The sequence below is a fragment of the Pristiophorus japonicus genome, unplaced genomic scaffold (assembly GCF_044704955.1).
Source record: "Pristiophorus japonicus isolate sPriJap1 unplaced genomic scaffold, sPriJap1.hap1 HAP1_SCAFFOLD_443, whole genome shotgun sequence".
In the NCBI taxonomy this organism is placed as follows: domain Eukaryota; kingdom Metazoa; phylum Chordata; class Chondrichthyes; family Pristiophoridae; genus Pristiophorus; species Pristiophorus japonicus.
Window position 1 is genome coordinate 190,890 of NW_027254345.1, and position 27,949 is coordinate 218,838.

Consider the following 27,949-nt stretch of genomic DNA (forward strand, 5'->3'; position numbering starts at 1 on the left):
CAGAAGGTTTTGATGGATGGTGCATAAAATTCTTCCGACTATATGTAAAAGATCTTTACTTCAGAGTTAACACAAAAGGTAACCTGTGTTGTGTATTTAACCCTTTGTAACCTGCATGACACCTGACCACCAGAGGGCCCATCTGTTGGGAGGCCCAAGGGATCCCAGCATCCCTTGGGAGTACAGTATATAAGCAGGCCACCCATGAGGTACCTGCACTCTGGAATCTTAATAAAGGAGCTTAGGTCACACTTGCTCATTGTACGCCGTTATCAGTCTCACTATTTATTATGAGCGTAACAATTGGCGACGAGGTAACGAACAACCGCGCGAAAATGCAAAGAACAGTCGGCATCCTGGAGAAGTTCTCAGAAGGGGATGATTGGGAGGCCTTTGTGGAGAGACTCGATCAATACTTTGTGGCCAATGAGCTGGAAGGGGATGAGAACGCCACCAAACGAAGGGCGATCCTCCCAACTGTCTGTGGAGCAACAACCTATGGCCTCATGAAGAATCTCCAGGCCTCGGCAAAACCAACAGAGAAATCCTACGAAGAATTGTGTATGCTGGTCCGAGAGCACCTAAATCCTAAGGAAAGCCTTTTGATGTAGAACCGATATCGCACCACGTGTCAACAATAGGAGGGTCAGGAAGTGGCGAGCTACATCGCCGAACTAAGGTGCCTCGCAGGACATTGTGAGTTTGGGCGATTCCTAGAACAAATGCTCAGAGACTTTTTTGTACTAGGCATCGGACATGAGACAATCCTTCGCAAACTGTTGACTATAGAAACTCCGAATTTGAGTAAAGCCATAACGATAGCCCAGGCATTATGTCCACCAGCGACAACACCAAGCAGATTTCGCAGAACAAAGAAGTTTTGGCCAGTACTGTGCATAAAGTAACATCGGTTTTGAGCAGAAATGTACATGGCAGAACGTACACGCCGGCTGCTGTGGCCCGACCTCAAATGACCCAGAGTCCGCCATCATCTGTTAATGCGAGGCAGTTAACACCCTGTTGGTGCTGCGGAGGTGATCATCGGCCCCATCAATGCCGCTTTAAGCACTATGCGTGCAATGATTGCAGAACAATGGGACACCTCCAACGAATGTGCAGGCGAGCTGCAAACCCTGCAAACCATCACGTTGCAGAGGAAGATCGATCCACAGTGGATCAGACTGAGTTGGAAACTCGTACGGAGGAGGCAGCAGTGTACAGGGTACATATGTTCGCGACGAAATGCCCACCAATAATGTTGAAAGTTGAACTGAACGGCATTCCAGTATCTATGGAGCGGGACACGGGGGCAAGTCAGTCCATAATGAGTAAAACGGCCTTTGACAGGCTGTGGGAAAAGAAGGCACACAGGCCCAAGCTCAGCCCCATTCACTAAGGACTTACACCAAGAAACTAATCCCTGTAATTGGCAGTGCAGACTCAAAGTCTCCTATGATGGAGCAGTACACGAACTCCCGCTGTGGATTGTGCCGGGGATGGCCCCACTTTGTTTGGCAGAAGCTGGCTGGGGAAAATCCGCTGGAACTGGGACGACATCCGAGCGCTTTCGTCCGTCAACGACACCTCATGTACCCAGATTCTAAGCAAGTTCCCATCATTATTCGAGCCAGGCATTGGAAGCTTCTCGAGGGAGAAAGTGCAGATCCATTTAGTTCCCGGTACGTGACCCATCCACCACAAGGCTCGTGCGGTACCGTACATGATGTGTGAAAAAGTGGAAATTGAGCTGGACAGGCTGCAACGTGAAAGCATCATCATGCTGGTTGAATTCAACGACTGGGCCATTCCGATTGTCCCGGTACTCAAGGAGGACGGTACGTTTAGAATTTGCGGGGACTATAAAGTAATGATTAACCGTTTTTCGCTGTAGGACCAGTACCCGCTATCCAAGGCAGATGATCCATTTGCGACCCTGGCTAGAGGGAAGACATTCACCAAGCTGGACCTGACCTCGTCCTACATGACGCAGGAGCTGGAGGAGTCTTCCAAAGCCTCACCTGCATCAACACGCACAAAGGTTTGTTTATCTACAACCGGTGCCCGTTCGGGATTTGGTCGGCCGCGGCGATCTTCCAGCGGAACATGGAGAGCCTGCTAAAGTTGGTTCCTTGCACAGTGGTCTTCCAGGACGACATATTGGTTACAGGTCGGGACACCATGGAGCACTTGAAGAATCTGGAGGAGGTTCTTAGTCGGTTGGATCGCGTGGGGTTCAGGTTGAAACACTCGAAGTGTGTTTTCCTGGCACAGGACGTCGAATTCTTAGGAAAGAGAATCGCAGCAGACGGCATCAGACCCACCAACGCCAAGACGGAGGCCATCAAGAACGCGCCGCGACCACAGAACCACAGAACGTGACGGAGCTGCGGTCGTTCCTGGGACTCCTTAACTATTTTGGTAATTTTCTACCTGGGTTAAGCACTTTGCTAGAACCCCTTCATGTGCTACTGCGCAAGGGAGACGACTGGATATGGGGGAATTCACAAGCGGCTGCCTTTAAGAAAGGCAGAAATTTATTGTGTTCTAACAAACTGCTTGTCCTGTATAATCCATGTAAACGATTAGTGTTAGCTTGCGATGCGTCGTCATACGGGGTCGGGTGTGTGTTACAACAGGCTAATGATATGGGGATTTTGCAAACGGTTGCGTATGCATCCAGGAGTTTGTCCAAGGCCAAAAGGGCCTACAGCATGGTTGAAAAAGAGGCTCTGGCGTGCGTTTATGGGGTAATAAAAATGCACCAGTAGTTACTTGGCCTCAAGTTCGAGTTTGAAACTGACCACAAATCACTCATATCGCTGTTCTCTGAGAACAAAGGGATTAATACCAATGCCTCTGCCCGCATCCAAAGATGGGACTCATGCTCGTCTATGTAATCCGCCACAGACCGGGCACAGAGAACTGCGCAGATGCTCTCAGTCGGCTACCATTGCCCACCACCGGGGTAGAAATGGCACAGCCAGCGGATTTGCTCATGGTCATGGAGGCATTTGAGAATGAGAAGTCCCCTGTTATGGCCCGCCAGATCAGGACCTGGACAAGCAAGGATCCTTTACTGTCCTTGGTAAAAAACTGTGTTCTCCATGGGAGTTGGTCCAGTGTCCCAGTGGAGATGCAGGAAGTGATTAAGCCGTTCCACAGACGCAAAGACGAGTTGTGCCTGCAGGCGGACTGTCTTTTGTGGGGCAATCGCATGGTCTTGCCCAAGAAAGGCAGAGACACATTTATTTGTGAACCGCACAACACCCACCCAGGCATCGTAATGATGACAGCCATAGCCAGATCTCACATGCGGTGGCCAGGCATCGACTCAGATTTAGAGTCGTGTGTGCGCCAGTGCAACACTTGCTCTCAGTTTAGCAATGCACCCAGAGAGGCACCGCTAAGTTTGTGGTCGTGGTCATCCAAACCATGGTCGAGGATCCATGAATTTATGCGGACCCAAAATGTTCTTGGATGTCGTGGACGTTTACTCAAAATGGATTGAATGTACAATAATGTCTGTAAGCACATCCACGGCCACCATTGAAAGCCTACGAACCATGTTTGCCATGCACCGCTTGCCTGATGTCCTAGTCAGCGACAATGGGCCGTGCTTCACTAGTGCTGAATTCAAGGAATTCATGACCCGCAACAGGATCAAACATGTCACATCTGTCCCGTTCAAGCCCGCAACCAACGCCCAGGCAGAATGGGCAGTTCAGATCATCAAGCAAAGCTTGAAATGTGTGTCGGAAGGCTCCCTGCAGACCCGGTTGTCCTGAGTGCTGCTCAGCTACAGCACCAGATCCCACTCACTCACCGAGATTCCCCCAGCTGAGCTGCTCATGAAAGGGGCACTTAAAACAAGGCTCTCTCTTGTCCACCCTGATCTCCATGATCACGTGGAGGGCAAGTGGCATCAACAACATATGCGCAAACTTGTCACGCGATATTGAGATCAATGATCCTGTGTTTGTGCTCAATTATGGACATGGTCCCAAATGGCTTGCTGGCACGGTCACAGCCAAAGAGGGAAGTAGGATGTTTCAGGTCAAATTGGCCAATGGACAAACACACAGAAAACATTTGGACCAAATCAAATTACGATTCACCAACAGCTACGAACAATCCGAAGAGGACACCGCCAACTTTGACCCTCCAACACACACATAAGTGGCAACTGACATCATGGTTGACCACGAAACAGAACTCATCATCCCCAGCAGTCCGGCAAGGCCGGCTGCCCAACAGCCCAGTGAAGAATTGACCAACCCACCCACACCCGCATTTGTACTGAGACAATCGACAAGGGAGCGTAAAGCCCCAGGTCGTCTCACCTTGTAAATAAGTGTACTGTTAACTTCACGGGGGAGTGATGTTGTGTATTTAACCCTTTGTAACCTGCATGACACCTAACCACCAGAGGGCCCACCTGTTGGGAGTCCCAAGGGATCCCAGCATCCCTTGGGAGCACAGTATATAAGCAGGCCACCCACGAGGTACCTGCACTCTGGAATCTTATTAAAGGAGCTAAGGTCACACTTGCTCATTATACACAGTGTCACCCTTTATTATGAGTATAATAACCTGAATCCACGATGTATTGCTTGTAGGTAGTTATTACACAAGGAAGCCCATAAATAAATGAAAGCATCACAAAACCCAACAATTAAAGGCTAATAGTTCTTGTTCATATATTTTCAAACAACAAGATATGTGGTATCTTTAATATTAAACACATCCCAAGTTATTACATGGAAAAAGAAAGACTAGCATTTATATAGCTCCTTTCATAACTACCGGACATCCCAAAGAGCTTTACAGTCAATGAAGTACTTTCGAAGTGTAGTCACTATTGTGATGTGGGAAACGCGGCAGCCACTTTGTGCATAGCAAGCTCCCACAAACAGCAATGTGATAATGACCAGATAATCTGTTTTTGTTATTATTATGTCTGCAATTACCATCGAATAACTCCACGAGGCTTGTACTGTGAGTAAGAGCTGTGTGACTTCAGTCCATTTAATCCAACTGTAAAGTGAGGGGCAGCATGGCTGACTGCCTTTTAAATGCCCTTGCACACCAGGGCAGGAAACCCCTGGAGCCTCCAACAGCAGCGGCCTCAGGTGGTACATCGTACATAATTACATAGTGAACACAAAGAGTTTGCATACATGACATCATTCTCCCCCCCCACCCCCGGTCTTTGATGCGAGTTGATTACAGGTTAAGGTGATCCGGAGCCCTGCGCTCTCCCTGGTTGACTGTCTGAGTGTCGCTTCTGGCCTGGGTGAGTTGGTTGGGTCACTGCTGTCTTGTAGCGCGACTGGTTGGGCTGGACTGTTGGGGATGGTGGGATCATCCTTGTGGTTGGCACCGAGGTCTGTTGACGATTGGGCGTGTGTCGGTGGGTCGCTGAAGATGAGGTCCTCTTCCGGTGGTTCTTGGTTATCTGTGAATCGTAGTTTGGTTTGGTCCAAATATTTTCTGCACATTTGACCGTTAAGCAGTTTGACAATAAACACTCTATTGCCCTCCTTGGCTAATACAGTGCCGGTGACCCATTTGGGGCCCTGACCGTAATTCAGCACAAACACAGGGTCATTTGCAGTGATGTCTCATGATACAGCTGCGCGATCATGGTACGTTTTGCTGATAACGCCTGGCTTCCACCTGATCAATGAGGTCAGGGTGTACTAAGGAGAGTCTGGTTTTGAGTGCTCGTTTCATAAGTAATTCTGCAGGAGTAACCCCGGTAAATGAGTGTCCTGTAGCTGAGCAGTACCCGGGACAACAGGCGGGTTTGTAAGGAGCCTTCCGTGACATGTTTCAAGCTCTGCTTTATGGTTTGGACTACCCGCTCCACTTGGTCGTTGGATGTGGGCTTGAACGGGGCAGATCTGATATGCTTAATGCCATTACGGGTCATGAATTCATTGAATTCTGAGCTGGTGAAGCATGGACCATTGTCGGTGACAAGAATGTCGGGTAAGCCATGGGTGGCAAACATGGCCCTGAGGCTTTCAATAGTGGCTGCGGACGTGCTGGATGCCATTATTGCACATTCAATCCATTTGGAGTAGGCGTCCACAACAACCAGGAGCATCTTCCCAGAAAGGGGCCTGCATAATCCACATGGATCCTGGACCATGGTTTTGAGGGCCAGGACCAGAGACTAAGTGGAGCCTCCCTGGGAGCATTGCTCAGTTGTGAGCATGTGTTACATTGGTGCACACACGACTCCAGGTCCGAGTAAATGCCGGGCCACCAGATATGGGACCTGGTGATAGCCTTCATCATGACTATGCCTGGGTGGGTGCTGTGTAGGTCACGTATGAAGGTTTCCCTGCTTTTCTTTGGCAAGATAACGCGGTTGCCCCATAAGAGGCAATCTGAATGGATCGACATTTCGTCTTTATGACGGTGAAACGGCTTGACCTCGTCTTGCATGTCTCTGGGGACCGCTGACCAGCTCCCATTGAGGACGCAACTTTTTACAAGGGATAGCAGAGGATCCTGGCTGGTCCAGGTCTTAATTTTGCAGGCTGTTACGGGTGACCCATTGCTATCAAAGGTATCCATGGCCAGTAGCAGGTCTGCAGGCTGCGTCGTTTCCACCCTGGTAGTGGGCAACGGTAGTCGGCTGAGAGCATTGGCGCAGTTTTCAGTGCCTCACCTGTGGCGGATCACATAATCGTAGGCAGATTGTGTTAGTGCCCATCTTTGGATTCGAGACGAAGCATTGGTGTTTATGCCTTTGCTTTCCGAAAACGGTGAGATTAGGGGCTTGTGGTCCGTCTCTAATTCGAACCTGAGTTCAAACAAATATTGGTGCATCTTTTTTACACCATGAACACAGGCTAAAGCCTCCTTTTCGACCATGCTATAACCTCTTTCAGCCTTTGATAGGCTTCTGGACGCATAAGCAACCGGTTGGAGCTTGCCCACTGCATTGGCTTGCTGCAAAACACACCCGACACCGTACGACGATGCATCACATGCTAAAACTAGACTTTTACATGGGTCATATAATACCAACAGCTTATTCTAACACAGCAGGTTTCTGGTATTCTCAAAGACGGCCTCTTGATTTTTACCCCAAACCCAGTTGTCTCCCTTGCGTAACAGCTTGTGCAACGGTTCCAGCAAAGTGCTCAACCTTGGAAGAAAGTTACCGAAATAGTTGAGAAGTCCCAGGAACGAGCGCAGCTCCGTTACCTTTCATGGTGTGGGTGCATTCTTGATGGCCTCTGTCTTCGAGTCCGTGGGTCCAATGCCGTCTGCCGCAATCTTCCTCCCCAGGAATTCTACCTCTGGCGCCAGGAAGACACATTTGGATCGTTTCAACCGGAGTCCAACTCTGTTTAGTCAATTTAAAACTTCTTCCAGGTTGTGCAGGTGTCGAAGCCAGTGATGAGGATGTCGTCCTGAAATACGACAGTACGTGGAACCGATTTCAACAGGCTCGCCATGTTTCTTTGGAATATGGCTACAGCTGAGCGAATCCCGAACGGGCACCTGTGGTACATGAACAGTCCTTTGTGCGTGTTAATGCATGTTAATTTTTTCGACGACTCAACCAGCTCCTGGGTCATGTAAGCGGAGGTTAGATCCAGCTTGGTGAACGCCTTTCCCCCTGTTAATGTCGCAAAAAGGGCATCGGCTTTGGGTAGTGGGTACTGGTCCTGTAACGAGACTCGGTTGATCGTTACTTTGTAGTTGCCGCAGATTCTGACCGTGCCATCGCTCTTTAGTACCAGAACAATCGGGCTGGCCCACTCATTGAACTCGACTGGCGATATGATTCCCTCGCGTTGAAGTCAGTCCAATTCAATCTCCACTATCTCCCTCATCATGTAGGGGACCGCTCGAGCCTTGTGATGAACGGGCCGTGCCTCAGGGACCGAGTGGATCTGTACTTTGGTGCCTGTGAAATTGCCGATGCCTGGTTCAAATAAAGATGGGAACTTGCTCAGCACTTGAGCACAGGAAACATTGTCCACTGACGATAATACTTTGACGTCTTCCCAGTTCCACCGAATCTTCCTCATCCAGCTTCTGCCATGCAGCGTTGGCCACAGTGGCAGCTCGTGTGCCTCTCCATCATAGGGTACTTTTACATTCGCACTGCCAATAACTGGTATCAGTTCCTTGGTGTAAATGCACAGCTTTATCTGAATCAGGCTCAGCTTGGGTCTTTGTGCTTTGTTGTTGCCCCACAGTCTTTCAAATGCCTTCTGGCTCATAATTGACTGACTCGCCCCCGTGTTCAGCTCCATGGATACAGGAACGCCATTTAATTTGACTTTTATCATCATGGGAGGACTTTTTGTGGAGAGGGTGTGCACTCCGCACACTGCTCCCTCGGGCTGCCTCTCTAGCTTGTCCTTTGTGATCCACGCTGGATCGGGACTCTTCTGCCGACTCCACTGTCACGTGGCAAATCGCAGTACGTTTGCACATTTGCTGGAGGTGGCCCCTTGTTCTGCAGCTTTTGCACGCATAGTCTTTAAATCGACATTGATGGGCTTCATGATTACCCCCGCAACACCAGCATTGTGTTGATGATTTCACATTTACACCCCTTGGCGGCCTAGCAGCAGCAGGCATGTAAGCTCTGCTCTGTACAGTTCTTATTAGTTCAACAGTTCTGCCTGCAATCGGCGTTATTTTACGTACAGTACTTGCCAGTGAGCTCCGATTCTGGTAGGAAGTCATCCGTATGGTATTGCGAATTAGTTCAGTCAGCTCATCGTATGTCTTATCCTTGGCCTTCGTGGGTGCCAGCAAGTCCCTGACAAAGCGGTAGACCTCGGGCCGACAACGGGTCAGCAATTTAGTCTTGCGCTTCTCCGCCAACGTGTCCGTCTCCCCTGCCAGGTCATTTGCCACAAAATATTGCTCGGGCCTTTCCCTCTGCGAAGTCTTTTAGTGTGCCAAAGGTAACCATAGTCGTGTGAAAGTCCGTATTCTCGTCGTCAGTTATTATGTCTGCAATTACCATCAAATAACTCCACGAGGCCTTGTACTGTGAGTAAGAACTGTGTGACTTCAGTCCATTTAATCCGACTGTAAAGTGAAGAGCAGCATGGCTGGCTGCCTTTTATATGCCCCTGCACACCAGGACAGGAAACCCCTGGGGCCTCCAGCAGCAGCGCCCTCAGGTGGTACATCGTACATAGTTACATAGTGAATACAAAGAGTTTGCATACATGACAGTTATGTTGATTGAGAGACAAATATTGGCCTGAACACCGGAGATAGCTCCCCTGCTCTTTTTCAAAATAGTGCCATGGGATATTTTACATTCACCTGAGAGAGCAGACGGGCCTCCATTTAATGTCTCATCTGAAAGATGGCACCTCCGACAGTGTAGCAGTCCCTCAGTACTGCACTAAGTGTCAGCCTAGATTTTTGTGCTCAAGTCGCTGGGTTGGGACTTGTACCCACAACCTTCTGACTCAGAGGCGAGAGTGCTACCCACTGAAGCATATCTGACAATTAATGTGACATTAGGTTGGGGAATAGACGCCAAGCCATGTAGGGACAGATATAGAACGGGTGACCTAATGCCTGATTGAACAGGCTAATTTTTAAACAGAGGTTTTTAAACAGAGAAGTTTAAACATGCTGTTCAACATGTTGTACAGTCGGACTTACCGGGCCCCAGTCTGAAACAGTCCACTGTCGATCACAAGGAGGTCCAACACAATCTTTCTGAGCTGGTGGCTTTGTTTTCTCATCACACAACCATTCTTCCTTTGAACATCTCACTTCCCTGATCACAGTAACCCGTTCTGCACACTTTGCTGTACACTGGGAAAGAAAATACATTAGTGTATGAACTGCATAATAGCAGCGCAAAATTGCGTACCGCCCCGGTTGGGGACTGTAACAGCTGTAAGGCGGGACTTCCTGCGCCAGGCGCAAATTCGCGGGCTTTACTTCCTCTCTGGGGTGCGACCGGGGCGCTAACCAATGCAAATTTTCCAGTGTTATGCAGAGGGGCGCGTAGCGCTGGCGGGAATACAGGGCTCTCCCCTTCCATTAAAGGGAAGGGCCAAGCTGACGCTGCAGGAGGGAGGAGGGGCCACCGCTAGAGCGCCAGGTTGCTGATGCTGTGGCAGCAGCCCGGCACACAAGCGGAGTGCCGGGCTGTAACATCGCAGCACGGACCCAGTGATCTGAAGTGAGGAAGGCTGTAACTGATAAGTCAGTCGTTGAAACATTTTTGAGCGCTGTGCCTCCCCATTAGTTTTTGCCCCGTAGGCAGTCTGCGAAGCTGTCATGGGTATTGCCCGCTGTAGCCTCATGGGGCGCTACAGAATTTTTGCTCCAGGGTGAAAACGGGTCGCTGCGCACAGTGATGACGTTTAATCCTCTTTAATCCTCTGTTACAGCTCACCCACTGTACTGCGAGTTACAGAAGGTGAGGAACTGAGCCAGCGAGTCCCACTTAGTGAGCTCCCAATCAGCTTTTCTGTCAGGGGAAGGCAGTAAGAGGTGATCAGCGGTTTTGCCGCAGGGAGGGGGAATTGCCCCTCCGCACCTGTCAGCACCCAGGACAAGAACAGCTTTGGCTGAGGGCAGGTTTCCTGTCTAGCTTCCCAGCTGGGGAAGTATGAGTGTAATGGGAGACCTGAATAAGAGAACAGTGAGAATATTGTCAACTTTTTTTACCAATTAAACCACAACAGATTTTGCTTGTACATCTAAAGTACTTCATTCTGTTCATGAAAGATCTTTTCCCCAATTTTTTGCTTCCCTTTTTTAAGCAAGACATTATAGGGTGGTGAGTTAGTCTGACATACTTCACAGAGAATTGTTAAGATCTGGAACGCACTATCTGAAAGGGTGGTGGAATCAAATTCCATAGAAACATTTTAAAGGTAAATGGATATGTACTTGAAGAGGACTAATTTGTAAGGTTATGGGGAAAAAGCTGAGGTGTGGAATTAAATTGAACAGACCTTTCACAAATTGATACAGGCATGACAGGCTAAATGGCCTCCTTATTTGCTGTAAGAGTCAAGATACTGAAAACCGAGTAACTCAGGATGAATGTCTCTTAGAAACCGGAATCCTTAGTAATCTCCCTATTGGATTGTTTGATGTATACATGGAATACAACAACTGAATGAACATTAGAGAGTGCATTAGTTACATGTAAAAACATGAATTAATCATACCTCTGACCACTCCGACATCTCCCACTGTGGGCCACAAGCTGGGTTTTTGCAGGTTTTACGTTCTGATGGCTTGAAGAGATCAGCAGATTCACACATTTCGTTGTACACTGAGCTGTCAAATCCAGCAGAAATAATCTTCCAGCAGCGGACTATGCGGAATTGGTGTCCTTCTCCACAGGTGCGTGAACATTCACTCCAGCTACTCGTCTCCCATCTGCAACAAGTTATTTACAAAAAGGACAAACGAGCGCATACTACATGAACACTCCCCGTACCACTTCCACTCCAGATTAAAAAGGGACCAGTGTATAGAACAATAGTTGTTGTTCTGACAGGGTACAGACAGGTTTAACCCTGAGAAACTTTGTCATGGCCTTAAGAACTGCAAAGAGGGAACGTGGGATGAACCTGAGATGAGGGAAGGTGAATGAACAGGTTTAGAAGGTGGTGAATATTTGGAATACATTGCCCAATCGAGGCGAATAACATCATTAATAAGAGGGAATTGGATTGAGAGATCAATAATTGAGGGATATATGTAGTGACTTGTATGTTCTGTTTTTGAACTCTGGGTCCAGTCAGATGGATCCAAATGTTCCTAAACCTGAGCGTAATAGTCGTTTCATGCTCTTATAATCTGTTATTTTCTTTTAAAACAAGAGAAAGTTGAATGCAGATTTTCACTAATTACTCCCAGCCTTTCTGCCGAAATTACACATGCGTACATATGCACACAGGTCTGCTGTTCCTGTCAGCGTCCAAGGATTTCCTTTTCTCCCTTTTATTTGGGCAGCTGGGCCTAAATAGTTTCTTCTTGTCAGGTGAGTTGCCTGTGGAGGTATGACTCACTCCAGAGTATGCTCAGATGGTATATAAGAACATAAGAAATAAGATTGGGAATAGGCCATTTGGCCCCTTGAGCCTGCTCCACCATTCAATAAGATCATGGCTGATCTGATTCTGGCCTCAACTCCACTTCCCTGCCCGCTCCCATAACCTTTGTCTCCATAATCATTCAATATACCTGGACCTGAGTGACTTGGGGGGTCCAGGTACATAGATCATTAAGATATAATGAAGAGATACAGAAAATAGGACAGGAGAATATCTATGGATGTTATTTAAATGGACTTCCAGAAGGCATTTGAAGTCCCACATAAGAGACGGTTAACTACAGTAGAAGCCCACGGAATTGAGGGCAGATTATTGACCTGGTTAGGAAATTGGCTGAGTGGCAGGAGACAGAGAGTAGGGATAATGGGCAGGTACTCAAATTGGCAGGATGTGACTAGTGGTGTCCCGCAGAGATCTGTGTTGTGGCCTCAACTATTCACAGTATTTATTAACAACTTAGATGATGGCATAGAAAGTCATATATCCCAATTTGCCGATGACACAAAGGCAGCATTGTAGGCAGTGTAGATGAAAGCGTAAAATTACAACGAGCTATCGATAGATTAAGTGAATGGGCAAAATTGTGGATTTTAATGTAAGCAAATGTGTATCATAAGGTTTAGATTAGTTATGGAAAAGAACAGGGAGAAATCTAGAGTAAAGGTACTTATTTGGAGGGAGGCAAATTTCAGTGGGATGAGAACGGATCTGGCCCTGGTAAATTGGAATCAAAGATTGCCAGGCAAAACTGTAGTGGAATAATGGGCTGCCTTTCATGACAAAATAGGTCAAGTGTAGTCGAGGTACATTATAAGAACATGAAATAGGAGCAGGAATAGGCCATACGGCCCCTCGAGCCTGCGCCGCCATTTACTACAATCAAGGCTGATACGATCATGGACTCAGGTCCACTTCCCTCATTCACACTCGGGGAAAAAGGTAGGGCAACTAAAGTCAGAGCTCCATGGATGACGAAAGAGATAACAGAGCAAGATGAAACAGAAAAAGAGCAAATCCGACAGATGTCAGGTCACGAATACATCTGAGAATCAGGCTAAATATAGAAAGTTCAGAGGAAAAGTGAAAAAGAAAATAAGTGGGGCAAAGAGAAGGTATGAGAATAGAATGGTAGCTAACATAAAAAGGAATCCAAAAGTCTTCTATAGGCATATAAATAGTCAACGGGTAGTAAGAGGAGGGGTGCAGCAGATTAGGGACCAAAAAGAAAACCTATGCATGAAGGCAGAAGATATGGCTGAGGTAGTAAATGAGTAGTTTGCATCTGTCTTCACCAAAAGAAAAAAAAATAAAGACTTGCATTTATAAAGCGCCTTTCATGACCACCGGACATTTAACTACTTTTGGAGTGTAGTTGTAATGTGGGAAACGGGGCAGCCAATTTGAGGACAGCAAGCTCCCACAAAGAGCAATATGATGATGTCCAGATAATCTGTTTTTTGTTACGTTGATTGAGGGATAAATATTGGCCAGGACACCGGGGATAACTCTCCTGCTCTTATTCGAAATAGTGCCATGGGATCTTTTACATCCACTTGAGAGAGCAGACGGGGACTCGGTTTAACGTCTCATCTGAAAGTCAGCACCTCCAACAGTGCAGTGCTCCCTTAGTGCTGCACTGGAGTGTCAGCCTAGATTTTTTTTGTGCTCAAGTCCCTGGAGTGGGACTTGAGCCCCAACCTTTTGACTCAGAGGCGCGAGTGCAACCCACTGAGCCACAGCTGACATAGTAAAGGAGCAAGTAGAGGAGATACTGGATGGGATAAGAATTGGTAAAGACGAGGTACTAGAAAGGCTGGCTGTACTTAAAGTAGATAAGTCACCAGGACTGGATGGGATGCATCCTATTGGGAAGACTGAAGCCATTATCTTTGGTCCCCGCCACACACTGCATTCCCTAACCACTGACTGCATCCCTCTCCCTAGCATCAATCTGAGGGTGAACATATTTGACCCTGAAATGAGTATCCAGCCACATATCTGCGGCATAAATAAAACCGCCTTTTTCCACCTCCATAACATTGCCCGTCTCTGCCCCTGCCTCAGCTCTTCTGCTGCTGAAACACTCATTCATGCCTTTGTTACCTCTAGACTTGGCTACTCCAACTCACTCCTGGCCAGCCTTCCACATTTCACACTATGTAAACTTGAAGTCATCCAAAACTCAGCAGTCTGTGTACTAACCCGCACCAAGTCAAGATCACCCATCACCCCTGTGCTTTCTGACCTACATTGGCTCCAAGTTAAACAATGCCTCGATTTCAAAATTCTCACCCTTGTTTACAAATCACTCCATGGACTTGCCCCTCCCTATCTCTGCAGTGCCGCAAAAAAGTCAATGCCGGGCACTTAAAGACCCAGCTAAGAGAGCCCTATACAGTCAGCGCCTCACAGCTAACCTGGCGTGCCTTAATGACCCTGAGACGCAGAATGCCCACAGCGCTTGGTCGGCCCTCCAGGCCTCCATAACCAGTGCCTGCAAAGAGACACTCGGTTACTCAACCAGGAAACACCAGGACTGGTTTGAAGAGAATGATCAGGAGATCCAAGAGCTGATAGATCGCAAGCGCAGGGCATTTCTGAGCCTTAAGCAACAACCAAACTCTGGAGCAGCAAAGCAGCATTAAAACAGCTCAAGGCTAAGGTCCAAAAAAAACCCGGGAGCTAAAGAACAGGTGGTGGATGGAGAAAGCACAGGAGATACAGCAACTGGCCGACAGCCATGATGTGCGAGGATTCTTCATCGCAGTCAAGGCCATCTATAGTCCAAACTCCCAAGCCCCACACCACTGCTGGCCAAGAACGGGGAAACACTCATCAAGGACACCGAGGCAGTCAGGGTCCGCAGAAAGGAGCACTTCGAAGATCTCCTCAATCAAGACTCTGCCTTTGACTCGAGTGTTCTCGACTCTATCCCGCAGCATGCTACCCGTCACCACCTTAGTAAAACCCCAACACTGCACGAGATAGAAAAAAATTCATAAGACAGCTTAAAAACAACAAGGCTACGGGAGCGGATGGAATCCCCGCTGAGGCACTGAAGTATGGCGGAAAGACACTGTTGGCACGAATACATTACCTCATCTTTCTCATCTGGAGGGAGGAGAACATGCCAGGAGATCTCAGAGATGCAGTGATTGTGAACATCTTTAAAAAAGGGGACAAGTCTGACTGCGGCAACTACAAAAGAATCTCCCTGCTATCAGCCACTGGGAAAGTTGTCGCTAGAGTTCTCCTCAACCGTCTTCTTCCTGTGGCCGAGGAGCTCCTCCAGGAGTCACAGCGCGGATTTCGTCCCCTACGGGACACAACGGGCATGACTTTTGCAGCGCGACAGCTGCAGGAAAAATGCAGGGAACAGCGCCATCCCTTATACATGGCCTTCTTCGACCTTACAAAGGCCTTTGACAGTGTCAACCGCGAGGTTCTATGAAGCGTCCTCCTCCGTTTCGGATGCCCCCAAAAGTTCGTCAACATCCTCCGCCTGCTCCACGACGACATGCAGGCCGTGATCCATACCAACGGATCCATTACAGACCCAATCCACGTCCGGACCGGGGTCAAACAGGGCTGCGTCATCGCCCCAACCCTCTTCTCAATCTTCCTCGCTGCTATGTTCCACCTCACAGTCAACAAGCTCCCCGCTGGAGTGGAACTAAACTACAGAACCAGTGGGAACCTGTTCAACCTTCGCTGTCTCCAGGTAAGGTCCAAGACCACCGCAACGTCTGTCGTCAAGCTACAATATGCGGACGACGCCTGCGTCTGCGCACATACAGAGGCTGAACTCCAGGACATAGTCGACGTATTTACTGAGGAGTAGCAAAGCATGGGCCTTACGCTGAACATCCGTAAGACAAAGGTCCTCCACCAGCCTGTCCTCGCCGCACAGCACTGTTCCCCAGTCATCAAGATCCATGGCGCGGTCCTGGACACCGTGGACCAATTCCCACACTTCGGGAGCCTCTTATCAACAAGAGCAGACATTGACGATGAGATTCAACACCGCCTCCAGTGCGCCATTGCAGCCTTCGGCCGCCTGAGGAAAAGAGTGTTTGAAGACCAGGCCCTCAAATCTGCTCATGGTCTACAGGGCTGTAGTAATACCCGCCCTCCTGTATGGCTCAAAGACCTGGACCATGTACAGTAGACACCAAGTCGCTGAAGAAATACCAACCATGATGTCTCCGGAAGATCCTACAAATCCCCTGGGAGGACAGACGCACCAACGTTAGTGTCCTCGACCAGGCCTAGATCCCCAGCATTGAAGCACTGACCACACTTGATCAGCTCCGCTGGGCGGGCCACACTGTCCGCATGCCAGACACGAGACTCCCAAAGCAAGTGCTCTACTCGGAACTCCTTCACGGCAAACGAGCCAAAGGTGGGCAGAGGAAACGTTACAAGGACACCCTCAAAGCCGTCCTGATAAAGTGCAACATCCCCACTGACACCTGGGAGTCCCTGGCCAAAGACCGCCCTAAGTGGAGGAAGTGCATCTGGAAGGGCACTGAACACCTTAAGTCTCATCGCCGAGAGTATGCAGAAATCAAGCGCAAGCAGCGGAAAGAGCGCGCGGCAAACCAGTCCCATCCTCCCTTACCCTCAACGACACTTTGTCCCACCTGTGACAGGGACTGCGCTTCTCATATTGAACTGTTCAGCCACCTAAAGACTCATTTTAAGAGTGGAAACAAGTCTCCCTCGAATCCGAGGGACTGCCTATGATGATGAATCTTTTTCAGCCTCACAATCCCACAAGATGTCTGCGCTCCTCAAATTCTGGCCTCTTGAACATCCCTCATTATAACTGCTCAACCATCGGAGGATGTGCCTTCAGCTGCCTGGGCCTTAAGCTCTGGAACTCCCTCCCTAAACTTCTATGCCTCTCTACTTCTCTTTTCTCCTTTAAGACGCTCATTAAAACCTACCTCTTTAATCAAGCTTTTGATCATTTGCCTTAATTTCTTCTGTGGCTCGGTGTCAAATTTATCTGTTTGTCTGTAACAGTGCTGTGAAGCGCTTTGGGACGTTTTACTACGTTAAAGGCGCTATATAAATAAAAGTTATTATTATTATCCTAGGATGCTGAGGGAAGTGAAGAAAGAAATCGCGGAGATACTGGCCAAAATCTTCCAATCCTCTTTAGATACGGAGGTGGTGCCAGAAGACTGGAGAATTGCAAATATTACACCCTTGTTCAAAAAAGGGTGTAAAGATAAACTCAGCAACTATAGGCCAGTCAGGTTAACATCGGTAGTGGGGAAGCTTTTAGAAATAATCAGGGACAAAATTAACAATCACTTGGGAAAATGTGGATTATTAAGGAAAGCTAGCACTGATTTGTTAAAGGCAAATCGTGTTTAACCAACTTGATTGAGTTTTTTGATGAGGTAACAGTGAGGGTTGATGAGGGTAATGCGGTTCACGTGATGTACATGGATTCCCAAAAGGCGTTCGACAAAGTGCCACATAATAGGCTTGCCAGCAAAGTTGAAGTCCATGGAATAAAAGGGACAGTGGCAGCATGGATACGAGATTGGCTAAGTGACAGGAAACAGAGAGTAGTGGTGAACGGTTGTTTTTCAGACTGGAGGAAAGTATACAGTGGTGTTCTGCAGGGGTCAGTATTCGGACCACTACTTTTCTTGATGTATATTAATGACTTGGACATGGGTGTACAGGGCCCAATTTCAAAATTTACAGGTGACACAAAACTTGGGACTACAGTGAACAGTGAGGAGGAGAGAGATAGACTTCAGGAGGACATAGACAGGCTGGTGGAATGGGCAGACACGTGGCAGATGAAATTTAACGCAGAAAAGTGTGAAGTGGCATTTTGGTAGCAAGAATGAGGAGAGAAAATATAAATTAAAGGGTATAATCCTAAGGCGGGTGCATGAACAGAGAACCCTAGGGATATGTGTGCACACATTGTTGAAGCTGGCAGGGCAGGTTGAGAAAGTGTTAAAAAAGCTTATGGGATCCTGGGCTTCATGAATAGAGGCATGGAGTACAAAAACATGGAAATTATGATGAACCTGTGTAAAACACTGGTTCGGCATCAACTGGAGTATTGCATCCAATTCTGAGCAACGCACTTTAAGAAGGATGTGAAGGCCTTAGAGAGGATGCAGAACAGAATTACACGAATGATTCCAGGGATGAGGGACTTCAGTTGCGTGGATAGACTGGAGAAGCTGGGGTTGTTCTCCTTAGAGCAGATTGAGAGGAGATTTGATAGGTGTTCAAAATCATGAGGGGTCTGGACATAGAAACATAGAAAATAGGTGCTGGAGTAGGCCATTCGGCCCTTCGAGCCTGCACCGCCATTCAATGAGTTCATGGCTGAACATGCAACTTCAGTACCACATTCCTGCTTTCTCGCCATACCCCTTGATCCCCCAGTAGTAAGGACTACATCTAACTCCTTTTTGAATATATTTAGTGAATTGGCCTCAACAACTTTCTGTGGTCGAGAATTCCACAGGTTCACCACTCTCTGGGTGAAGAAGTTTCTCCTCATCTCGGTCCTAAATGGCTTACCCCTTATCCTTAGACTGTGTCCCCTGGTTCTGGACTTCCCCAACATTGGGAACATTCTTCCTGCATCTAACCTGTCAAAACCCATCAGAATTTTAAACATTTCTATGAGGTCCCATCTCATTCTTCTGAACTCCAGTGAATACAAGCCCAGTTGATCCAGTCTTTCTTGATAGGTCAGTCCCGCCATCCCGGGAATCAGTCTGGTGAACCTTCGCTGCACTCCCTCAATAGCAAGAATGTTCTTCCTCAGGTTAGGAGACCAAAACTGTACACAATACTCCAGGTGTGGCCTCACCAAGGCCCTGTACAACTGTAACAACACCTCCCTGCCCCTGTACTCAAATCCCCTCGCTATGAAGACCAACATGCCATTTGCTTTCTTAACCGTCTGCTGTACCTGCATGCCAACCTTCAATGACTGATGTACCATGACACCCAGGTCTCGTTGCACCTCCCCTTTTCCTAATCTGTCACCATTCAGATAATAGTCTGTCTCTCTGTTTTTACCACCAAAGTGGATAACCTCACATTTATCCACATTATACTTCATCTGCCATGCATTTGCCCCCTCACCTAACCTATCCAAGTCGCTCTGCAGCCTCATAGCATCCTCCTCGCAGCTCACACTGCCACCCAACTTAGTGTCATCCGCAAATTTGGAGATACTACATTTAATCCCCTCGTCTAAATCATTAATGTACAGTGTAAACAGCTGAGGCCCCAGCACAGAACCTTGCGGTACCCCACTAGTCACTGCCTGCCATTCTGAAAAGTACCCATTTACTCCTACTCTTTGCTTCCTGTCTGACAACCAGTTCTCAATCTATGTCAGTACACTACCCTCAATCCCATGTGCTTTAACTTTGCACATTAATCTCTTGTGTGGGACCTTGTCGAAAGCCTTCTGAATGTCCAAATATACCACATCAACTGGTTCTCCCTTATCCACTCTACTGGAAACATCCTCAAAAAATTCCAGAAGATTTGTCAAGCATGATTTCCCTTTCACAAATCCATGCTGACTTGGACCTATCATGTCACCTCTTTCCAAATGCACTGCTATGACATCCTTAATAATTGATTCCATCATTTTACCCACTACCGAGGTCAGGCTGACCGGTCTATAATTCCCTGTTTTCTCTCTCCCTCCTTTTTTAAAAAGTGGGGTTACATTGGCTACCCTCCACTCGATAGGAACTGATCCAGAGTCAATGGAATGTTGGAAAATGACTGTCAATGCATCCGCTATTTGCAAGGCCACCTCCTTAAGTACTCTGGGATGCAGTCCATCAGGCCCATGGGATTTATCAGCCTTCAATCCCATCAATTTCCCCAACACAATTTTCCGACTAATAAGGATTTCCCTCAGTTCCTCCTCCTTACTAGACCCTCTGACCCCTTTTATATCCGGAAGGTTGTTTGTGTCCTCCTTAGTGAATACCGAACCAAAGTACTTGTTCAATTGGTCCGCCATTTCTTTGTTCCCCGTAATGACTTCCCCTGATTCTGACTGCAGGGGACCTACGTTTGTCTTTACTAACCTTTTTCTCTTTACATATCTATAGAAACTTTTGCAATCCGTCTTAATGTTCCCTGCAAGCTTCTTCTCGTACGACCAACTCGCCACACGTGCTACTCACGTCATTCTCAGCATCGACAGAGTAGATTGAGAGAAACTGTTCTCAGTGGTGGAAGGGTCGAGAATCAGAGGACACAGATTGGCAAAGGAACCAAAGGCGACATAAGAAAAAACTTCTGTACGCAGCGAGTGGTTAGGATCTGGAATGCACTGCCTGAAATGGAGGTGGAGGCAGACTCAATCGCTGCTTTCAAAAGGGAGTTGGATAAGTACCTGAAAGAAATTTTTTTGCGGGGCTATGGGGAAAGAGCGGGGGAGTGGGACTAGCTGAGGCGCTCTTGCAGAGAGCTGGCACGGGCTCAAGAGGCCAAATGGCTTTGTGTGCTGTAACCATTCTATGATCCTCTGGAGGAGAAAGTCGGTAGCACCCCATTTGTGGCATTCATTTTTAAAATTTTGAAAAGTTACCGACGTAGCAAACAATGGCCAACTTCTTCTAAATTGGGCTTTAGCGCCCCAGGAAGAAAAGGGACGGTGTATGAGGCGCTAATGCCCTCAATGGGGAGCTGATAGAGTGCTACCCTATTCCAGGTGACTTGTATTCAGCAATCATCCTTCAATCCTTGACACTGGCTGATTCCAGCTCTTAAAGGGGAGGTTTTATCAAGCTGCACCTGCTCATTTTCAACAGTGTTGCATTTGAGGGAGAGCTGTGAGCAAGTGCAACAAGCTTCTGGGATGGCTGCTGCAAATCCAGCTGGAAGGGAGAGGGCGAGACGATTCAATGACATGGCATTGGAGGCATTGGTGGGGAGAAGGAGGGATGCGCTGTTCCCTGGATTGTCACAGGTCTTCAGGGCCATGTGGAGAGAAGGGGTTGAGGAAGTGTCAGCCAGTACTGTAGTCGATCGAACCCTCACATGGTGCCAGGAGAAGTTCAATAACCTCAGTCGGGTGGTGAAGTGAGTACATACTTCCACACCGCCTACATATCAGCCTCTGAACCTGTCTGTGCACACTGCGCAAGCTACTACTCACCCACCAAACATGTGCAGCTACTCAAACTCACATTCTCATCTCACGTCTTGCCTACATTCACAGCTATTCAATGACGGCAGGCATATCTCTCGCATACATAGCTGGACTGTTACTCATGCAACTTCCTTTCTTTTGCAGGCCAAGATGACTCATAATCGGAGGGAGCAACAGAGGACTGGCGAGGGACTGACCTGGAAGAGCGAGTGCTGAGGCTCATTGCCCCGCAGGTGGGGGGGCGGTGTAGTCATTGGAGACATTGACTCCTCTGGGGGCAATCCCTTCTCCTTTTCTCATCAAAGGCTTTATCACTTAACAGCTCCTGATACTGTCTGCCTTCCTTGCTCCATTCTTGCCCCCCTGCCTTCACCTTAATGCAAGTCTTGTGCCATTTATGCTTTCAGATAATCAGCAAGCAGCCTGTACCTGAGCGCCCCACCCCCGCCCCCAAACACTGATGAGGGAGAAGAGGAGGAGGAGGACCCAATCACTGCGTCATTGCATCTCTCACCCGCAGGCACCAGCTCATAGACTGGCACTACGCGGTCCTTAGAGGTTAGCTTAGTGGAGGCGTCTGCACTGGGGCCTGGCGGGCTGCAGCAAGGACAAGGGGAAAGCGTAGCTTAGGAGCCAGCTCCCCGGAGGGAGAGTTCACGCGCGAGTTCTGCTGCACAGAACTCAGATGAGGACCTCGATGGGGAGGTGTTCACAAGAAGAGTAATGGCCATGCACTCCGACATGATAAATGTAATGGCAAGGCTCCCCGAGAGCCTCCCTGCTATGGTAAGTAGCGTGGAGGAGTCCACCTCCAACATTACACAGAGCTCTAAGCACACCATGCAGACCATCGTTGCTAGTCTGCAGACGATGGTGGACTCCCAGAGAGACCGTGCGGATCCAGACCTCGTGTGTGGGCGATGTGGCAACTTCCATTGCAGAACAGGTGGAAGCAACGCAACGTCTTAGTGCTATAATGCAGTCAATGGCTGCTAGCATCGAGTCTCGGACTGCTCTCATGCAGTCTCAGCTGGATGCCACATGTGCTCTGACTGCTGCCATCACCGCTGGGTCCACCACAGTCCACCGAGGATCTCAGGGTTTGCAGCAGGCCACCATTCTGTGCTCCAGTAAATTGGTGGGGATACTGAGGATGACAGCATTCCTGATCCCACCACTGCCACTTTGCCATTGCACTTGTCGCTGCCTGTCACCCAGCCAGCCGCCGCCCAGCCTAAGATGGTGCAGTCTACAGCTGGGCCTTCTAGGCCCAGAACTGGTCAAGGGTGTCCTGCAAGGCCATCTATAGTTTCTGGCCCTGACACTCAGCAGCCTTCCACCAACTCTGCTGCAGCCACAGGGGACACACTGCGGAAGAGCTCTAGAATAGGTAAACCGAGTGTTAAGAGGGGATATAAGGTATTGCACAAGGGTGAATCTTAAATACAATTGTTGTTTATGATACTGTTAAATGTTATGAAATACATTTTAATTGGAATGTTGCGTCTTTGGTGGTGTCTCTCATTTCAGTTTTGGGGCTGTGTATGGAAAGGCAAATTGATGTGCTGATGAGGACGAGCAGAGCAACCAGGAAGTGGGATCTAATTCACTGGAACTGAAGTCTGATGAGACGGTCGCAGACCATCCTTGCAGAATTGTAATTGAGTGGCTACCTCCTGCGTCACTGCTGTTGCTGCTGCTCCTCCTGAGCTGGCTGAGCTATGCCTGCTGGCAATGGTTGCGCCCTCATGATGGCCAAGGTGTGCAGCATGCAGCAGATGATGACGAAAAGGGACATCCATTCAGCCGAGTACTGGAGGACACCTCACGAGCAGTTAAGGCAACAGAATCGTTGCTTGAGCACTCCAATGATGTTCCTGGTGGTGACATGTGGACCATTTCCCATATCTCTGGAGCCTCTTATCAACAAAGGCAGACATTGATGCGGAGAGTCAACATCGCCTCCAGCGCGCCAGTGCAGCCTTCGGCCGTCTGAGGAAAAGAGTGTTTGAAGATCAAGCCCTCAAATCTACCACCAAGCTCATGGTCTACAGAGCTGTAGTAATAGCCGCCCTCCTGTATGGATCTGAGGCATGGACAATGTATAGAAGGCATCTCAAGTCGCTGGAGATATATCACCAACGATGTCTCCGCAAGATCCTACAAATCCCCTGGGAGGACAGGCACACTAATATCAGTGTCCTCGACTAGGTTAACATCCCCAGTATTGAAGCACTGATCAGCTTTGCTGGGCAGGCCACATAGTTCGCATGCCAAATGCTTTATGCGGAGCTCCTTCATGGTAAACGAGCCAAAGGAGGACAGCGGAAACGTTATAAGGACACCCTCAAAGCCTCCCTGGTAAAGTGCGACATCACCACTGACACCTGGGAGACCTGGCCAAAGACCGCCCGAGGTGGAGAAAGTGCCCGAGTCTCAACGCAGAGTGTGAAGAGGCCTGGCGCAGGCAACGGAAGGAGCGCGCAGCAAACCAGCCCCACCGACCCTTTCCCTCGACGAATGTCTGTCCCACCTGTAACAGGGTTTGTGGCTCTCGTATCGGACTGTTCAGCCATCAAAGAACTCACTTTGGGAGTGGAAGCAAGTCTTCCTCGATTCCGAGGGACTACCCATGATGATGATGGTGGCATGTCTCTCTCTCTTTTTGAGTGCTGGGCAGGAGTTTTGGGGTTGCGCAGGGGAGTCATGAGCCAGCTGGACAGCGGATAGCCCTCGTCTCTGAGCAGCCAGCCAGTGATGTGGTGGCTGGAAGAGAGCTGGCACACCGGTCTGGCAGGATGAATGCATCGTGGCTGATGCCAGGATAGCGGGCATTGATGGTGAAGATTCGGCATGTGTGATTGCACACCAACAGCACATTTAGTGAGTGGTAGCCTTTGCAGTTACGGAATACCTCAGGATTGTGATGCTGTGTCCGCAAAGCGACGTGGGTGTAGCCAAAGGCGCCCTGCACCATGGGGAAGCCTGCTATCCTGGCAAAGCCACATGCATGCTCCAGCTGCTTCTCTCTGGTTATTTCCTTCTTCTGCACAGAGCATCTGTGACCTCATAAATGGAGCAATGGATGGCAAACTGTGACATGGTGGCAATGTCTCTTGTTGCACACTGGAAGGATCTGCTGGCTTAGAAATTGAGTGGGATGGTGACCTTGTCTGCCACTGAGAGAGCCATCCTCACCCTGGTCTGAGGCTCAAGGTCTGGTTGCAGGAGATGGCAGAGCTCTGTGATCACGTCGTTGCTGAAGTGCAGCCTTCGAACACACTGTTCCTCAGTGAAATTGATGTAGGAGAACTGATGTAGGTGAGTAATGGACTCCTAAGGTAAGTGTGATTGTTTTTTCTTTTAATTTTTATTTAGTGATCTGTGTTGTGGTGTGGGCAATGTTTTTGGAATGTTTATGTTTTTTTTAAGGTTCCCCCTCTCCCTGCTGTCTCTTGGAGCCCTTCCGGCCCGGCCTTTAAGCTCGGAAGTTTCCCATCCTTGTGCAAAGAGTGGTATACAACGCCTCCCTTAGCGCTGCGCCCCCCGACGCAGGGCCCAGATGCCCAAACTTAACTACTATAGCACAAACTATTCCCAGCCGCTAATTTTGCTGCCCTGCCGCCATTATCACCCCCAAAATATAAAAGCCTAAAAAATCCAGCCCAACATGTTTCAGTAAATACAGGTTTGTGAAAGAATAATATGAACAGAAAACTGATTATTTACCTTGGTTGACAGTCTCTTCCTACACAAAACTCATGAACTGGTTCTGGCCGGGTCACAGAATCACAATGTGAATCGTCAACTTCAATGCCATCGTAACGAACACACAATGCATATGAAGTGGATACTCCTGCACACAGTAAATAGTTGTTTAAATAGGAACACATTACATGTGACAGCATTCTCTTTGAATCCTGCTCCATGGTTAAGGGTAGGAAATACAGTTATTTGGCAGCAGATGATCACAAAATCAGCTCTAGTCATCTGGTTGTGACCTATCATTACCATGAGTCAACAAGCTCCCCGCTGGAGCGGAACTAAACTACAGAACCAGTGGGAATCTGTTCAACCTGCGCCGTCTCCAGGCCAGGTCCAAGACCACCCCAACCTCTGCCGTCGAGCTACAGTATGCAGACGATGCCTGCGTCTGCGCACATACAGAGGCTGAACTCCAAGTCATAGTCAATGTATTTATTGAGGCGTACGAAAGCATGGGCCTTAGGCTAAACATCTGTAAGACAAAGGTCCTCCACCAGCCTGGCCACGCCGCTCAGCACTGCCCCACAATCATCAAGATCCACGGCGTGGCCCTGGACAACGTGGACCATTTCCCATACCTCGGGAGCCTCTTATCAACAAGAGCAGACATTGGCGACGAGATTCAACACCGCCTCCAGTGCGCCAGTGCAGTCTTCAGCTGCCTGAGGAAGAGTGTTTGAAGACCAGACCCTCAAATCTGCCACCAAGCTCATGGTCTACAGGGCTGTAGTAATACTCGCCCTCCTGTATGGCTCAGAGACATGGATCATGTACAGCAGACACCTCAAGTCGTTGGAGAAATACCACCAACGATATCTCTGCAAGATCTGACAAATCCCCTGGGAGGACAGACGCACCAACATTAGCAACCTCGACCAAGCCAACATCCCCAGCATTGAAGCACTGACCACACTTGATCAGCTCCACTGGGCAGGCCACATTGTTCGCATGCCGGACACGAGACTCCCAAAGCAAGTGCTCTACTTGGAACTCCTTCACGGCAAACGAGCCAAAGGTGGGCAGAGGAAACGTTACAAGGAGACCCTCAAAGCCTCCCTGATAAAGTGCAACGTCCCCACTGGGAGTCCCTGGCCAAAGACCGCCCTAAGTGGAGGAAGTGCATCTGGGAGGGCACTGAGCATCTCGAGTCTCATCGCCGAGAGCATGCAGAAATCAAGCGCAGGAAGCGGAAGGAGCGTGCGGCAAACCTGTCCCACCCACCCTTTCCCTCAATGAATATCTGTCCCACCTGTGACAAGGACTCTGGTTCTCGTATTGGACTGTTCAGCCATCTAAGGACTCATATTTAGAGTGGAAGCAAGTCTTCCTCGATTGCAAGGGACTGCCTATGATGATGATGATCATTACTTTACAGTCTGATTAAAAGACAGTTTTGATTCATTAAGCTGTGTTTTAGCTATTCCTCATTGGAGAATTAAATAAAACCTGCACTGTAAAGCTTTCCAATATGGACCCTAACGGATAGTTTGCGGGGTGGGGGAAGAACCCTGGCACGCCACAGTTTAACCTAATATTTAAAGTGTCACCCTGCCTGTTGGGAGCAGGATGGCTGGCCGCACCCCATCACATCTGATAAACCTGGAGGCGCGTGGGTTGGAAGCAGTTGGGGCCGAGATTCACATTTTCAACACGAACATCCCATCCGACCCTAACGCATCTGTTTTATGGGGTTAAAATTACCCCCATGGTCTGGGATCTTTGAGACCTCATTCATAAAGTTTTAATTGAATGAAAACCACTTGGAAAGGACAGCAGTGAAGATGATGCACTAACCTTTCACATCTGGGACACAAGTTTGAATCCAGTCTAGACAGATGTGAAGGAAGTCTCCTCTCCTCGAACTGTAAATGTAGACTCAATCCAAGTCCTAGTGGACATGGGTCCACAACACGAGATTTGCCCTAATTTTGCACTAAATTGGCAATCTCATGAAATGGAAAAATAGCATTTAATGCACTAGTGGGTGCTCTTCTCAAGTTGAGGCACACTGTTGGGGCAGAATTCATCATCATCATAGGCAGTCCCTCGAAACGAGGATGACTTGCTTCCACGCCAAAAAAGGATGAGTTCACAGGTATTTCAATGAAGGACCTAATACTCTGCATCTAATTCATACCTTAGCTGGACGTGCTTCATGTTAACACTGGGAACTTGAATAGAAAAACCGTTCCATTCCCCAGCAGTGATATACCTCAATGGACGGCACAAAATTGAAGAAAGGGACAATAGTGACTACCCCTCTCCACCCCCTCCACCCCCCACCCACTTTAGTGCCATACATCAAACATCATGCAGTTTTGCTGATGATTGTGGCAGGGAGAGAGACACAGTATATATGCCCTGAAATTCCACGGGGATTCTCCTGTCCTAATTGGCTGTTTTCACCATTTTACACTGTGTCTCTGGGGGTTCCAGCAGTCTCCCACCAAATGTACAGCAGGAGACCGGGAGAACCCCAGCAGTTTCTGAGCCTTTATCTACTCATCACACAATTCCATTCAAGCTGCCTTGGTTCCTGTTCAATCACAGGAAAGTTGAAAGATAATTTATGACTAGCGCATAGAAACAAAATACATCTTCTGTCACTAGATGCAAGTCTTTTAAATCAGATGGGAGAGGGGAATCAGACATTCTGATCACGTCACTTGGGGCCCACAGTAATCCTGACTAACTGGTTAGCCAGCCGCAAACATGGCCCTACTTGATCACATCTCTCGGAAGACAATTTAACCAGTGGTCAATTTTATTAGTTCGTGTGTTTATAATAATTTTATTGCATCCACAGGATCACTCTCGTAATGCATGTTGAATATTTTTGTTTCTTGAAACAATTGGCAAAGAGTTCCTTGGATCTCGAGCCCTAACTGTTATTGGGGTGTGGAGGAAGCAGATAACCAACTCA

At 48.4% G+C, this 27,949-nt stretch overlaps 1 protein-coding gene across 1 annotated transcript in view; it reads right to left on the minus strand.

Moving 5' to 3' along the window:
• Positions 1-27,949, minus strand: part of LOC139251771 (ADAMTS-like protein 2) — a 125,861-nt gene that overhangs the window by 13,593 nt on the left and 84,319 nt on the right. The window contains exons 13-15 of the mRNA XM_070873303.1: positions 24,991-25,117; positions 11,193-11,406; positions 9,664-9,819 (exon numbers count right to left, since the gene is read on the minus strand). Of these exons, the coding sequence (XP_070729404.1) occupies positions 9,664-9,819; positions 11,193-11,406; positions 24,991-25,117 (497 nt within the window). The remainder of the gene's footprint in view (positions 1-9,663; positions 9,820-11,192; positions 11,407-24,990; positions 25,118-27,949) is intronic.